Source organism: Cottoperca gobio, chromosome 14, assembly GCF_900634415.1.
Source record: "Cottoperca gobio chromosome 14, fCotGob3.1, whole genome shotgun sequence".
In the NCBI taxonomy this organism is placed as follows: Eukaryota; Metazoa; Chordata; class Actinopteri; order Perciformes; family Bovichtidae; genus Cottoperca; species Cottoperca gobio.
In genome coordinates this window covers 22,680,446-22,697,275 of record NC_041368.1, presented here as the reverse complement: position 1 = coordinate 22,697,275, position 16,830 = coordinate 22,680,446, and the positions used below count along the sequence as shown (strand labels likewise).

The window sequence follows — 16,830 nt, the reverse complement described above, 5'->3', positions numbered from 1 at the left end:
TATTAGAATCACAAAATCTATCTTATCTGTAGGGGAAAAGAAAACCAAACCACCAGAAATGCAGGTTGCTATTGTTTCTAGAGGGATTATTTAACATATTCATCATTTGTAATCTGACTTCATGACTTTTTCAAGCGAGCGCAAGAGGACATATGCAGTGAACTGGATTCAGAGTCTGTCAGATCCGAGGCTGATAGAGAACAGGGGGTGGTTTGTCCTACTTGCTGAAATACTGTTGTTTCCAGGGCCTGGGCCAGGGACTAATGGAGTTCTGGAAAATAAACAAACCAATGTACACCCAACAGAAGGTAATTTAAAATACATCATAATGGTAAGTGAGGTTATATACGAGTCTCATATTGTATGGTCTGGTCTTTACCTTTTGTTTGATGCAAAACGTGTCTTAGTGTTATGATGAACTTGTCAAGGGTCCGAGTTTTCTGTAAATTAACTGTTCTAGAACACAAGGCTTACAGTATAATAACAGTCATAATAAAAACATTGCTTCTCATTCACAGCCAAATCTCCAGATAGAAATACTAGATGTTAGAAGGCCAAACTGCAGAGAGCCTTGGCTTGCAGCAACTGCACCGCAAGCATAGCATCCATCAAAAGGTGCTTCGAGAGTCAGGAAAACCCTGAGTTCACATTGAACATCCTCTTTATATTCTTCATCAATACTATGTTTGCTGCCAATTCCTACTGTTCTAAATGTTGAACAGACTCACTGGGCTAAATAATCCATTTCTGATGCCAACTTGCCATTTCTGCTTTAACTCCGTTTTTCATATCGGTAGGCAACAGAAGCTGACAACTTGATCAGGAGCTAGTCAGCTCCGAGGAATGTTAAAGGCCACAGAACTACTATACTGATAAATCAAGTCATCGAGACTATTCACTTTGGAAAAAGAATCATTTCAAACCTAGCACCATGTAGAACAGGCTGCTGTGCACGTAATATAGTAGTCTACATATAGTATTGTATAGTATCCATCAATATCACCAATAAAATGAAACCGAAACATTACGAGGTGTAGAGACTGAAGACATCAGTGCGTTTGAACCAGTTTGATTGACCATCATCGTCCATTGTCAGATGATATGAAATTGCAGCAAAAGTTGAGGCAGGTTCCCCCACGGGGTGTTAAATGTACTTTACCTACTTGCAATAGCTCAGTGTTCATCCTTGATGAAGGAGCATACTGTGGCCTGAATGACTAGTAGAAAACAATACCATTCAGGAAAGTATCCTTCTTGTGTTATTACCAGTTCTTTTTTACACAAAAGAGAATCAGATTGTGACACTAAATGGAATTAAGTGGTAATTCACAGCCTTACAAGCTACAATGTATGCACAAGTGAGGGCCCCATTGTTATTGAGCAGGTAAGATTTCCCTCCCCATCATCCAACTAGGACACAAAGAAAAATGAGATTGTACGTTATTGTGCAGCAGTTGTCTGGCATTAGTGCAGAACATATCAGTCAAGACAGAGGTACAATAGATGAGACAAAGGACGGGAACTGAGCGCAGTGGGGAGAAGTGATCCAGTTCCATAAAAGACAGAGAAACAGCCTGAAGGGACTCATCAAGAGCAAACTCACTGAAATGTAATACAAGCTGGAGTGTTATGTAAAATGAAAGATGGGAGAACCCAGATAACTCAAGCCCACTGTGTTGCGATGGCTGATGCATACCTGTATTGTATTCAGAAGGGCATTCATTTCCCCTCCGTTGATTACAGTGGAACACCAGCTGTATTGTTTATTTGGTTGAAAGCACAAATGATATGCATTGATTCCTTATTCATTCATTGTTGAACTTGGCATTGTATCTATGAATGCAGGCAAAATGGGCCCAATTATAGCAAGCGATGCCTCCCTGTGACTCCACAGCAGAGCAAGATGATGAAGGCCTCAAACTGGGAAGAAAAGAGCAATCAAAGGCCACTTGTTGTCTTTTGAAAATTCCAAAAACCGAAATAGAAAACATGTCTTGCTGTGAGTGACAACGGCTCACGTCGGACTACAGATTAGATTACTCAACAACACGCATATCGGGCTTCCACATTTTCTTATTATCAGAACTGCTTCAGTGCCCTTGACATTGCATATATCATTTTAGCATTAACATTGCGATGCCGGTAAATTAACTCAAACTGGATCTACCCAGGGATTCAGCCATAGTGGGCCGGGGACTTTCCTCAGTGCGAGGGCTGCAGCAACGACATCAAAACACAGAGCTGGTCTTTTATACATCATTACATCACACGTCATTTAGCAGACGCTCATATCCAGAGCGACTTACAGTGAACTAACTACAGGGACAGTCCTCCTGGAGCAACAGGGTTAGTACCTTAATGGTGGCAGCCCTGGTATTGAACTCACAACCATCTGGAGTTGTATTTGGAAGCCGGACCACTAGACCACTAGACCATCACCATCTCATTACCAATTGTGGTTGATATGACTTAGTGGTTGAATCAATATCAAAAGCATAATGTACATTTTCATAAGTACAACAGCTTAATTTCATCCTCTCTGTTGCTCTGAGCTTCTCTTTAGCAGAAATATCATTTAATCACTTTATTTAATTAATTAATTAAATTAATTCCAACTGCTTCCACTTCATTATTTATTGCTGTTAATATAAAAACCAATGGAACTCAACTCCCTTAAAAGAGGGAGTGGTTTGCCCATCGAGGTGAACAAAGACTTTTAAGTGTAGACTTGTACAGACGGCACCTTAACAGCAATCCAAAAAGCAAAGTGGAAATAATTAGTGAATGAAAATAGTATTTCTGGATGAGAAAGAGATGAATTGTGTTGGGTTTGCATTACTGAAGACAGTCTCTGGTAGAACCGTGTTCCAAATAAAGACTTGAATTTCTCTTCCGATTGTGTAAATACAGTCCAGTATTGAGAATTAATGGCATCGAGATTGTTAACAACAAATACACAACAATTTAATCAAGCATGTAGGCAGCCAGCGGCACTATGAGTGTGGGAAGAATCCACAGGGGTTGGATTCTGTTAGGAAAGCAATGCATTTAAATGTGTCATTTTAAAACAAGGATTGTATTCATTTCAAGTTTTCTTTTATCAGTTTAAGCATTAAAGCTAGAGCGAGCAATTTAATTTTAGAAGCATTTTCTGTTATATTTGTTGAAATTATTTTTTATATCCCGACAGCAATCAATAAATCAAATCTCTGTGGCGTTCCCAGGCCCGTAAGAAGCCCATCCTTGTGTACTCGCCACTTTACTTTCTACTTTTGCTGTAACAAGGTCAAATTGTCGTGGGACTAATAAAGGATTTCTAATTCTAATCCAAACGTTTCATTTGGCTCACGTTACATGATTGGACGGCCTACCTGTCTGTCTACATACCTCAGTGCACGTGACGAGACTTCCACAAGTCCCAACAATAGCCATGTTTGTTCTTTATGATAATGTTAGGAATATCCTTACATGTGAATGAGACGTGAGGTAGTTTTATACGGTTAGCGATACTCAGCAGTACTTAGTGGACTCCAGCAGTGTTTGTTTGTTTTGGGGGAGTGACTTTGGAGGGGGCGGGATTTCTTCCGGTTGGATAATTTCCAAATGTAGTTTACTCTTGCTTGTGCGTGTGTGTGTGTGTGTGTGTGTGTGTGTGTGTGTGTGTGTGTGTGTGTGTGTGTGTGTGTGTGTGTGTGTGCTGGTGTGCTGGTGTGTGTGCTGGTGTGCTGGTGTGTGTGTGTGTGCTGGTGTGTGTGTGAGTCTCATCCCAGTTGTCAGTGTTTGGTCAGGATTGCTTTCATGTGTCAGGGGCGCGGGGCAGATCCACCTGCCTGAGGCTGTTCTCTGATGTTGCCAGGGCTCTTCTTTGGGCTTCACAATAAAAGCCCAAGTTATTTTATTGTTTCTCCATACGAGAGAATAAAAAAAAAACTCCAGTTGAGTAAAAACACTTTCCTTTAAAAAAAAAAAAAAAAAAAGGCGGCTCGTAGATTGTAGAGAACAGCCTGCTGATGAAATAAGATCAACAGTTGACTTGTGTTTATGGTGTGGTTTTGAAATTGACAGCAAGAAATTGCATTGGAACCGAGCTGCTGCTGCTGCTGCTGCAGGGGCCACTGCTTCTAAATAATGTCAGAGTCCATGATGCACTCTGCTCTACAGTGCGCCTGAAGCACAACATCAGTTGTCTTCAGGGTCCTGATGGAAGTACAAGAGGAGGGATTGGGTAGTTACTCAAACAACAAAGAATCATGCTCTGGGGTCATTAAAACCAAGTTGTCCTGAAGTCGTCAAGATAAAAGCTCTAGACTAAAGTGGCACGGCCAAAATATTTTTTTTTTGAATGTGCAACCAAGAGACAATTTCCATTTTTGAAACATCCAATTCAAATAATGGAATGGACAAGACAGAATAAATAAAAAAGACCTTGCAATAAGCAAGTAGTGGAGATGGCAGCATTTCAGGCCAGCAGAGGAAACACTGAGTGATGATGTCAGAGTGTATTCATTTAACCTGAGTATATACAACTTCTGAAATCCACAGCGAGTAAGCCGTCAAGCTGGCTGGACTGTCTCTGTCTCCACTTTGCCCAATCACATGTTTTTAAATGCATGGCGTAGCGCAGCACAGCCAATCACTGCACGTCTCCGACAGTGACAGTTGATCCGTGGTGGTGCTGTAACACATACAGACGGGAGATTAAAGTGGCGAGTGATGACTATGAAATACTTTGTTCAAAAACAGAAAAGGTCAATCCTGCTCCAAGATGACAGCTGCACTGACTTTATTTCGTAAAGGTTCAAGATACCAGGCGCATTTCTCTGAGGAAGACAGAAGCGTCAGAGGGAGGCAGTGCTGGAGTCCTACATGAGTTTTCATTAAATAGATTTCCACATGTGATACCAGCTCCACACTGTACAACAGTGCACTCTATATAAATCAGAAAATTCCTCCCAAAAGAATCCATCCAAAAGATGAAACAATGCAGGGAAAGAAATAACTTAGAGTGATTTTGCATTGAGCTGCCATAAAGTTGGGAGCAGGGTTTCCGTTATCTGGTAATTGTTAAACCTACTTTAAATCTTCCTGCTCATAATGTCTGTTCCTGGAGCAGATGTGCTGCAGAATTACTGGCTACACCTGCAGCGCACATACGGCGTAGGGGTTGTGTGAGTCACAGAATAAACAGGACGGCAAGTTTTAGTTTTGAGATCGATTCTTCAGTTTTCAGAGCGCTGAGAAACTTTGAGTTTGTGTAATAAGTTAACATTACAGACTCCTGCAGGCTGTGTAAGGGATAAAGTTCCTAAGCAACAGTTACTGGCAAAATAAATGACGACAAACTCTAAAAACCAAAATAGACACTAAATATAATATATCTATAACTAAATATAGACGCTCTGTGGATGTGTATATGTATATATAAATAACAGGTTGTTTGTAGAGTGGCTCCCTGCGGCGCCTGTGCACCGCGCCTGTGTTGCACGCCTTTTATTGATTATAGTGGAAGTGTGTTGCAACAACTGCTGCACGAACGGAAAACATTATGAATGGACATGCCTTACGATGTCATTCTATAGCGTGCTTATTTCTCCCGTTTGTCCGGGACATTGAAATCATCCAAGACACGTGGAACCAATTTATTTCCAACCCTGACTGGGAGACTCTGAAGAGACTGCTTAAAGAAAGGATTGCTCACTAACGAGATCGTAGAGGCCGAGATATTCTGACCAGTCTCCGGTGCGTGTCCAGCTCCACACACGGTCTTTCAAACTCAATGCCCAAAGTGTGTACGGTTTTATTATACATCTAGAGTGAGTGCAAGCTCAGACGACCCTGAATCCATCTGGGACTTGACCTCGCGCCGTCAGAGCCATTAAAGACATCGTACAACTGTTTTCACAGTCCGTGTGTGTAGCACTAAACATAATGAGGAAACATGATGTGTAAAACCACTGGAGTACCCCTTTCAAAACTCTAACTCTGATTGGCTGAGTGATGTGTGTGTGTGTGTGTGTGTGTGTGTGTGTAAAGTAAAGCAGGTCATGACATGAAGTGAAAGCGTGCTGTATACACGACGCGTTTACTTTAATCCCTGAACAAATGCGTCCTTGTGATGCTGCCGCTCGTTCTAACTCTTACAAGTGATTCATGGATCTTTATTTTTTAACTGGTCTTCATTTGATTTTAGTACGCATCCGCTGGACAAGACTACTACTACTACAAGTGTATGTTTGGAAAATATTTGCATTCACCTCATCAGCCTTTTGCACATCAACATTATGTAAATATAAATATACAGTAAATATTCAAACGCCGGTTGGATTTGACTCATTTCACAGCCAGACTGTCGAACTGTTCAGCACAGCTTAATTCGATGCCTAGGCCAATAGGCTGCATTCAGAACGGCAGATTGCTGCCCACGCCCACCCCCTCAGCCACCCCCCACCTCCCTCCCTCTTCCCTAAATCTCAAGAGATTTGGAATCGGAGCGTTCTTACTTGACATCCCATCAGTCGGCAGCTCGCTAACAAGTAGGCCATAAACCTTTTTTCTCTCTTTGATTACACTAAGTGCACAGAGGCCAGATGCGACCCAGCCCAGTCATCTGTTGGCTTGCCAGCAGAGTCACTGTAGACTGGCTGGAGCAGGGGGAGCAGGGAGGAGGAGGGGGAGGAGGGGGTCACTTTGGGTCCCCTCCCTTCAGGAATAAAGCCATTGTTCTTCATTACAGCTGGAGAGGCTGCTGGGGGGCACAGAGGGAGGACAAGTCCATTTGCCCACCTGTTTTCCATCACCAGGGCTGCTACCAGCTTGACTCAGAGCCAACACGGCGCTGCACCAGGATCAGGCACAGTCTGATACAGGCGTCCTTTGTGAGCGGCCCAGAGTCAATGTTGTGTCAGATCACAGTGATAACACAAAGAGGCAGATTTGATGTCAAAGATTTATACAAGCAACGACAAACTACTCAGTCAGTCGTTATTTTCAGGGCAGAACAGTCTGTAAAAAAACTGCTTTTATATCATTACAGAAAACTCTGCAGCCAGATCAGCAGCAGCACAGCTCGGTATTACTCACACTCTACATGGTTTTAACAAATCTCTTTCAGATGCAACAGATATGTGTGATGACATGCACTTTGTGACAAGCAAACATCATCTGCTGCGAGAGAACTTTTTTGCAGCACGGAGATTCTTCACAGTCAGTAAAAATGCAGAGTGGGATACGTGCCAGATAAGAGCGTCCCATTTAGGGCAGAGTATCTTATAAAAAGTGTCCGTCCGTCCGTCCACACACACACACACACACACACACACACACACACACAAAGTTTCTCTTTAAAAACCTGTTTTATCATTTTATCACAAAAGTAGAACTAAACATACAGTCCAAAATGAAATTCTGATTTAAATCAGGATGTATGTGATCAAGAAAACAAGATTATGAATATCAAGTTCATCAACAATGTAGGAATGCTTCGTGCGCCGCAGGGTGCTGTTATAGCAACGGATACATGAGACCGTTCAGTAGCTGATGAACAGAATTAATGTTTAAAGTTAAATCCAAAGATTCATCTGCTCAATTCTGGCATTTAAGATCCCCGAAAAGCGTCATTTGTAGCACAGTGCCTCCCATTCATTTTCTAAAAGAAGCAACAAATGTATTTTTGAAGAGCACAACAGGCTCGAGCGCGGCGAAGAACAAGCAGGCCGCATGGAGCGCTAATCTTAAACGAGCAGTCACGTGGAAGGGTTGGATCACATGTGAGATCCATTGTGCATCCAAGGCAACTAAATCTAAATGAAGTGCAGGTACACCATCATAGATGTTCAGGAAAGCTCATTAAAGTACTTAAATCACATGATGTATAATCCTTCAACCCTCACAGTGAGGCAGTACAGATGACAGTTTACATATTTCACCAATTATCAGCAATGTAGCAGCGTAAACTGTGACCCACTAATGTGTAAAAATAAATGGTGCTTTCCGTTACGCAGTAGGCATGTTTAATTCTAGGGGACAGAAGAAAAGAAAATAGGTGGTTTCACAACACGTGTACAGAATAATAAGTTCCAAAGGGATCTACACGCACCTTTCTGAAGAGACATGATCATCTGCACTATCAGAAGGTGCATCAACGGGAACTATGTGGGATTCTCTAGAAAAGACTTGATGCTCTTATCTACTGCAGCGTCACGAAACATAACCAGTATCCAAGATCAAACACACATGAACAACTACAGTCATCCATACACGTACCATAACTACATTTATTAACTTGTCATGTCAACATGAATTTTCCCTCCATTCAACACAAACAGCCCCGTGCTCTGCTACACCGTTACATAACCTCACAAAAAATGAAAGCGGCGACGCTTATCTCTTAAACTGATGGATTGCCTTTCCAAGTTTTTCCAAGTCTCAGCAAGCTTGTGGTCAGAGAGTGCTGAGTTAGCACTCTTTAATAACACCTGAAAAGTAGAGCCTTGCCCCTGGTGTTCTAAACGTAGAATCTGCATTACAATTGTTCTGTGCACAACGATAAAGTAATGGCATAAACATGACTAAACGAAGCACAAACCACCATGCATAAATAACAGGAGACAGGATATGCCTGCATGATCATTTTAACCACTATAGGGCTACATAATACAGTAATTACTAACTGTATTATCTATTATTACTATAGATTTCTAATAGGGAGGTGCTCAGTTGGAGCCCTTTATCTGAAGAAATAATAACACCAAAGTAAAGTATACAAGGATTGTGTCAAATATTACGAGCACAATTTAGCCCATCGTTTAAAATCGTGTCACTTATTTCCAAAAGACGCACTCTGTATCCAGAGCCATCTGAAGCAAGAGCCCGCAGTCCAACTGTAAATGCCTTCTCATAAATCCTTTTCATTTCGGAGCACTTGCGTGATATGAGGGGAGCCTGTGTGCCAAAATGGAACTTATAGTTGGGATGAAATTAATTAATGCAGCCTTCTCTCTCTCACTGCACAGCAAGTGTGACCCTCATAGCACCAACGTCCATTTATTTGTATTGAGTGTGTGGGGGGGAGGGGGGGGGGGGACAGAAAAACATCCTGCAATGCTAAGCACAATGTGAGCCTACAGTATGCGCTGGAGGTAAATAATTGATACGCTTTGTGCAAGCAAGGCCTGAGCTTTGTTTGAAATCAGTGGAGCCATTTCCATGAAGGAACATCAGCACTGCCCCCTGTCCAAAGATCAGCACAACCTTATTTAGGTCCCTGTGCCTTACACGACTGTTTAACTCATATGACAAACAATCAATGTGCATCCATTTTAATGGATAAAACGTCATAATGGATTAAGCCTGGTGGCTAATCCACAATGTGACAAACGTGCATCTGCCTCCCTGTCATTCTCTCCATTTGAGGCTCGAAGTCAGCATAAAAAAGGTTTATATTCTTATGAAGAGCAGCTTTGCACTGAATAACTTTATGTTTGGAATGATTGGTGACACAGCTGACGTGATGAAACGGGAGGACGCACGGTACAGCTGACATTCCCCACAAAGCCATAGTTTAAGCAGTTATATAATTGTGCAACATATTTGAACGGGTTTCTGGGTTGGAACAGCATGCGCGTGCTGTGGGGGTGCGTTGCCCCGACTGGGCTATTATAATTTCTCTACATCTTCATATCAATGCGCAAAGATAAATAACCCCAAACCGAATGTGCATCTCTCAGTAGTTAACTACTCAACACATAACGCACGGACTTCATGCTGACATGTAAACGCAACACTTTATCTTAGTCCGGTAAATAAACGTGTCTGTTCCGAAGCCCGCCAACTCGCAAACATCACTCACTATCGTTTAAAAGCCAAACGCGTTAAACAACCATGTTGCAGTTTCCACTCTGACGAGCTTTATCTGTAATATATTCAATTCATAAAAGGCATCTTCCTCAGATTACTACACCCGCACGAACCTTTGACGCTTCCATGCATGATGCTACCGCGAACCCAGTCACGATATCGCGAAAAAACACAGCCCGGAACGCAATTGGAAATTCAGGCAAATTAATCTTCTCTTGTTTACTAGAAAGTGTAGATACGTATTAGGAGGTAATTTAAGACATATTATGTACTACTATGAGGTGCTTTTCACATCGGCAGACATCCACAACACCTTGAAGCACATGTTTCATTGAAATTACAACTTTTATAACAGATTCGCCCGCCGTTCTGACAGTCTCCCCACCGAGAACCAGCGGGATGGCCGATGGTGAGCGAAATCTCAAAAACTGAGATTAAATGGGAAATAACTGCAGATTCGAGAACTATCTTTGCGCCGATTTTTAAAAAAGCCACATTATTATTTATACGTCTCAAGTTACGGTCAGATTTGTATGAATCTCTGACTTAGCGGCGTCGCGTTCAATTAACAGAGTTTTGAATGGAGTTCGCTGTAGTGTTTCCTCAAACTGCACGTTGGCATCGCTGCTGCATATTCCACTTTAACGCACCGCTGTTTTCTGTGATTTACAGCAGTCCAGGATCCGTTCTGAACAATATGCCACAAAAGTAACCAAGCTAGCGGACTGACCAAACAAACACCCCTTTAAGCAAACCAAATGTATCTCCCCATGCTTCCTGGGCCACTAAAGACCACGCTATTTGTGTTTTCACAACAGAATTGGCTACATTTAAGAGTTGCCAGCTGTGTAGCAGCGAAGCGATTTATGGTGAGCTGACCACCAAAGTGGTGTATTCCTCGGCAGCGTATCTGTAACGTCTGTTTGAATACACTGCAGGCACATTAATGGACTCATTATATTGTGCATTTCAACTTTACGGACAGTTAGATTCTCTTACAACATCATACATCCAACATGCTCTGCCGCGCACGTTCACACATTGCCTAGTAGGCTGATAAAATTAACACTCCTTCATATACATCCATGAAAATCAGAGAGGAAAGTGTGTATTGCATTTGAGAATCAAAGGAAAAGTCGTACCTTTAAGAAGAGCCGCTTGAAACATGAATAAAAAGAGAATAGTCGCGAGAGAGCCGCTGCCAGTGTTCGCCATGTTGGACACCTGCTTCAGTATGGCAGAGAGAGGCAGCTTCACCTATAGAGCAACGGGACTCAGTTAATGAGATGCGAGGAAGGGAGGGTACTATTTACCATATTCCTTTAATTCGCAGTTTGGAAAAATCGTGTTACTTGTGATGAATGTGTCTTATATTACACAGCTCTTTGAATTGACTCAGAATAGGGAAATAAAACTAACGAGGTTCTCAATGCTTTTCACGCTGTGTTGTTTTGGAGGAGTGGTGAGTGGGGAGGCTTGTGTGTGTGCGTGTGTGTCTGTGTGGGGGTGTTATTGGATGGGTCCCATCCTGAAAACAGTCCTGGTCCCTTCATGCTCCTGCCTCTCTTGAACCTGAAGCAGGGTTGGTGTCAAGAAATATAACAGCCACCTCACTAAGGGTTGAAATTATAAACCAGCACAAAAAAAAACACAATTATCAAACCACATTACAAATATAGTCACAAAAAGAATGCCTAACTGCAGCATTCTGGAACAAAAAATAGCAACATTTACAAACTGCTCAGCACTAGCAGTTTTGTCCGTCACTACAATGTTTCAGTATGAAGCCTTGTTTTGACTCGCTCCCAACATGTGTTTTTCTATGTCATGTCAGGGAACACGCTTTGTAGAAATATTTCTGTGCATACATTTACTAGTAAACTGCGGGAACTAAAAGACATTTAATATTCTCCGATGTTAACAATTTAAAGGTTACTTTGTATTTTTATCTTTTACATAGGATCAAATGTACATGTGTCTCGTATAGAAATGGCACTAAAGAATTTGTTTCTTTTTTGTTTTATTATTATTATTTTTCTTCTGAGGGATGCTGATACGCTACTGTTTCTGCCAGATGAGGGAAGTTCGTCCCGTCTTCGAGTGTGACTACAGACGAAGTTCACTTTGTCACGGGGTGAGAGGGTGGAGGGTAGGATTGGAATAAGCCAACTCTCTGTGCTGAGAGTGTAGCTCCGCCCCTGGCCGGTACGTCCTGCGACCTGGAGAGCTGGTCAGCCGGTCTCATTCACCCTCTGAAATATATAGTTTTAAATTCTCCAAAACAATATCACGAGGCAGAACTTAGCACCAAAACGTCACAGGTTCAGAATGGGTCACTAAAAAATAACAAGGTCAAATAATCAGTTCTTTTTTAATATTTTGTATCTTCACTGGTGGTGTGGACTAGCTGGGTTCTTTGGTTAGTGCAATGACAGACATCAATGACCTTCTGACCAAACTCCAAGCAACTACCTCCGTAATGGAGGCTTTGAACAGCACTGACTCAGATTCCGAGTCCTCTACCGCCCCCCAGGATGCAGGGAAACCTCCTCCTGAGGTGGGAGTTGGGGTCCTCATGGACAGGGCATCACCAGATCTGTGAAGACATTTACCACCTGATCCACTTGGACTCCCGGTGGTGATCAGTAGAGAGCACCATCATAGGACTGAAAACCCAGAACCCTGAAGTCACCTCGCTAAACCCAAATCCTGCTTCGGTAGGCTTCTGGTGAAGACCTACCGAATTAGAAGCATAACAAACGGGTCCAAAATGAAGGAAAGGAGCTAAGAGAAATGTAATTCAGTCTCTGCAATTAATATCCTGGGGAGACCTTGGAAAGATACACAATTATTCAAGCATTAAGAAAGCAGGTTCTTGATACAAAAAGGAAAGCAATCTGACAAATGTAAGGCCCAGATAAGATATAGCCTGGCTGTGGACGTTTCCAGTGGTAAAGCCATTTTGGATTGAGCTGCTTGGCAATCCAGGCTACTGGATGTGGGCTAATGACTGATCTCCTTCTCCAGTCTGAAGGAGGTGCCAAGCTAGAGTGGGTGCAAATTAGACTTATATTGTGTGCTGGTTGAAAACCCCAGAAGCTGTAGTAACACAAGCTGCTCCCCAGCACAGTGTACAGCATCACGCTCTGTAAGAGAAACTCAGCATATTCCCTGTTATCAGCCTCGTCACAAGGACCTGTGTCAGTGAAGTTCTATTTAATGTTGCTGCTCTGCACTGCAGATATTTTTGTTGTTTTATAAATTGCAGCATTAACTGAAAAAAAACAGCTACCAACCGATTTACCTACATTGTCATGTATCAGACCCCACAGCTCACAGGACGAGAGAGGCGGAAACATTATCAAGTAAAAGAAGAATCCTAACCCTGACTCTACTGGTAAGATTGGGTGTACAAGAGATGCCGAAACAAAACAGTCAAATAGAAAGCGACAGGGACATTAAGGCATAGGACTTAGATAAACGTTTGGGGTGGATGGTTGGCCAGCATCAGCCTCCCAAGAAGTAGGTGCATAACCTCAATCTCCCTGCCTGTTAGAACCGCGTCAGACCAGTGTCTTACAGAGAGGAAAGATAAACAACCACACATGGCTCACACAGTCCGACACAGTGAGCCAAATGCACACTATACATATTGCAGGGCGACTGAGTGTGGTGGTGCAGCAACTTGGAGGTAGTGCTGGTTCTGCATTCCAGCTGTCTAGGCTGGGGTAGGAGTAGAGACTGCCACTGGTAAACGAGACGGTGCTAGTGTCATATGACAATGAGAATAGATTTCCACAGTCAGTGCTTCCTTTTTCACAAGGGGGGTTGATTCCAGAGAAGGAAAACACTCTGCTGCCTACAGATGTTTTGATTCTCTGGAAAGTAAGGCAACCACTGTCCTGTGATCTGAGGCCAATAGCGATTATACGATGGATGATGAGAGTAGATACATATTGTGGTGTGAGCCCGTGAGGACTCAGAAGGCAACGCAGGTTCTTGTCCAGGCTCTTGTCTTCTCATGCCTTAACTACTGCAACTCCCTACTTGCTGGACTGTCTACATGTGCCATCCAGGTCATCCAGAATGCAGCAGCCCGACTGGACCCAAGTTCTCACACACTACACCGCTCCTCCACTCCCTTCACTGGTTACCAGTAGCGGCCCGAATCTGCTTCAAGACTCTGGTGCTGGCCTATCGTGCTGTGAATGGATCAGGCCCTTCCTACATCCAGGCCACGGTCAAACCATACACCCCATCCCGCTCACTTCGCTCTGCATTGGCCAATCGTCTTCGGTACTCCCTCACTGCGAGTGGGACCCAGATATCTTTCAAATAAAACCCGCCTGTTTGCTATCCTGGCTCCAAAATGGTGGAACGAGCTCTGCATTGATGTCAGGGCAGCAGAATGTCTGCACACTTTCCGTCACAGACTGAAAACTCATCTGTTTCGACTGCACCTTGGCCAATGGAAAAGAATAAAATAAATCTGTTCTTTGTATGTTGAACTTAGTAATTAGTAATGAGTAACTAATGGTTGAATTCTTATTATATTGTTTCTGTTTGCTGCACTTACATTTATTTGGCTTATTTGAAGCTATTGTTCTGCACTTAAATGATTTCACCTATTAAGCTAATGTACTTGCAAGATTCTTGCAGTTCGGAGTTGTATCTTTATGATTGCTTGCACTTATTGTAAGTCGCTTTGGACAAAAGTGTCAGCTAAATGAACGGTAATGTAATGTGAAAGTGATAATTGAACCCAACCACTTTGTGGGTTGGATTCGAAGCCATATAAGGGACCATTCTTAGTTTGAGAATATCCTGACAGCAGCACGTTATATGAAGTACTTGCACTAACAAAGACTGTGCCACTTGTGCATGCAAATCTGTTAATGATTGGGTAAGGTCAGGACAGATACGATGGGGTGGTGAATGAGTGTCTGTGAAAGAGGGCTGTGAGGGGTCCAGAGGTGAGAAGAAATGGGGGTCAAGCATGACAGGATGAACAGAGATTCAAATGGAGATCAATGATGGGCTTAGGCCAGGAAGTGTTGTACAGAGGAACCCAAGGCTTCTCGATGAGACGTCTTCGGTTTGTCATCCCCCTGTGGTTCCTTTAATGAAAGAGAAGATGGTGAGGAAGTAGAATTGGAATGTAAGGGGTTTTCAAAGAGACATCTATATAAATAGGCACAGGAAATGGAATTAAAGTGAGAGTTACAAAGATATTTAGCACAAAGTAGAAACCGTTGACATACAGTAGTAACAGCAATAGCTATGAAAGTAACACAAAACGCAATACCAGTTAGCCAACACTGCAGTATATCATGTAGATCCATACATTAAACTAGTTCGTAGTTATGCATTTTCTTTTCTATTATAAAATAAGAACTTTTGTTCATGGAACAAAAGAGGATTTCTGTCTTCTAATCAAATGTGTTTACTATTGTGTAGAAACCAAAGCATTGACAGATGCAGGTCTATGTTTAGCTCTCTCAGTAGTGTTGTCTCCCGGCTTGTCCATATGGGGGTTTTCGAGCAGCCTTTCTTTGACATGTCACAACAATGTGATGCAAGTCTAAGGGTGCACAGTTGGTAATAGCCAGAAAGATGTTTCCATGCCCCAATAAGCCATTTCATACTGAAGCAATCAGATGCACACAAAGGTGCACACAACACCCTGTTGTAGCTGTCAACACTGTAGATTGTAGCAGTTACAGTGTGGGGCTGCATTACCATTGAAGTCAACAATCGCTGCTCCACTGAGCCCTCTCCATGTGTGGACCTGCGCTGCAGCACTGCTGATTTGTATTTTTATCTTTTCAGTTTGCAGCAGGACGACATATGCATCAAAAAGGAAAACAATATTTCAGGTTTGCTGATGATAGTTGCACCTTTTCATTTTGTCAAGGTTCCAAATGTTACAGGACAATGTAAGTAATCAACCCGACTGAAGGAGAGCAGTTGAGAGAGAAGAGGAAATGGGCTTTCTAGTGAGGTTGTGTTATAGCACCAGTATACATTTATAACCCTATAAAATGGGACTTTTTCTCATTTGTTGAAACTGATTTATGTTCTCATTAGATCTCAGTGCTACAGAAAATATGCTCTGTGGTTTTTATCCTTTCAGTGTCTGAAAGCTCCAAAAACAAGAGTTTTTCTTGAGAAATAAAGAGCTGTCTTATTTTAACAGCCTACAACTAAAGAAAGGCACAAACACAAGTCAGTACGCCTGCTATAAAGTTTCATTTGGAAGATTTAATATAGGATTTGAACGGGCCAAATGTATTTAAAAATAGCAAGATCTTTTCAAATTCTTCTGAATTGAGCCTGCTGTTCACACAATGTTTCACGCAATTATGTTCTCATTCACATTTCTTTTCACCTCATAGGAATACATACCGGGGATAGTGCAGATAATTATTCACATTCTCCAGACATCATTATGATCTGGTGTTGATGGACAACCTGCTTCCTTCAGAAGGGAATACTATTTCTCAATCTTCACAGTTATTCTCTTTGTAATAACTCTCTCTACCTCAAACTGGAAACGCTTCAACATCATTTATCTCTGTGGTATCTCTCTGGTTTGCAGTTTAGTTTCACACCTCTGTTCCTGTTTGTACTTTCAGACATCAGCCTTATTTTACTGATAGCTTTCAGCCGGATTGAAACTTTGTTAAGTTGCCGCAGAAACACATTAAATTGGGAAGCTTTTATTGTGAAGAACTTACAGGAAATGCAATGTGTTTGTCCCCGATTCAGCAGAGCTTCATCTGTGGTGTTAAAAACAGGTGTCGTCAACCTGATCTGGATATTCTGGGCTATTTGGTAAGAAGAACAAATATTGCACAGAGGAATAGTACAACAGTAGCAGCCACAATGAGCTGCAAAGGGCTGCAGGCTACCGCCTCTAACTGTGGTTTGAAACCAGAATACCTCCAACAAGTCATCAAGGTAAACAACTTCTCC

At 42.3% G+C, this 16,830-nt stretch overlaps 1 protein-coding gene across 1 annotated transcript in view; it reads right to left on the bottom strand.

Annotated features, from left to right (window-relative positions):
• Positions 1–11,275, bottom strand: part of cadm1a (cell adhesion molecule 1a) — a 310,203-nt gene extending 298,928 nt beyond the window's left edge. Inside the window, 1 exon segment of the mRNA XM_029448212.1 lies at positions 10,998–11,275. Within this exon segment, the coding sequence (XP_029304072.1) occupies positions 10,998–11,070 (73 nt within the window). The 5' untranslated portion in view covers positions 11,071–11,275.
• Positions 11,276–16,830: the final 5,555 nt, after the last annotated feature.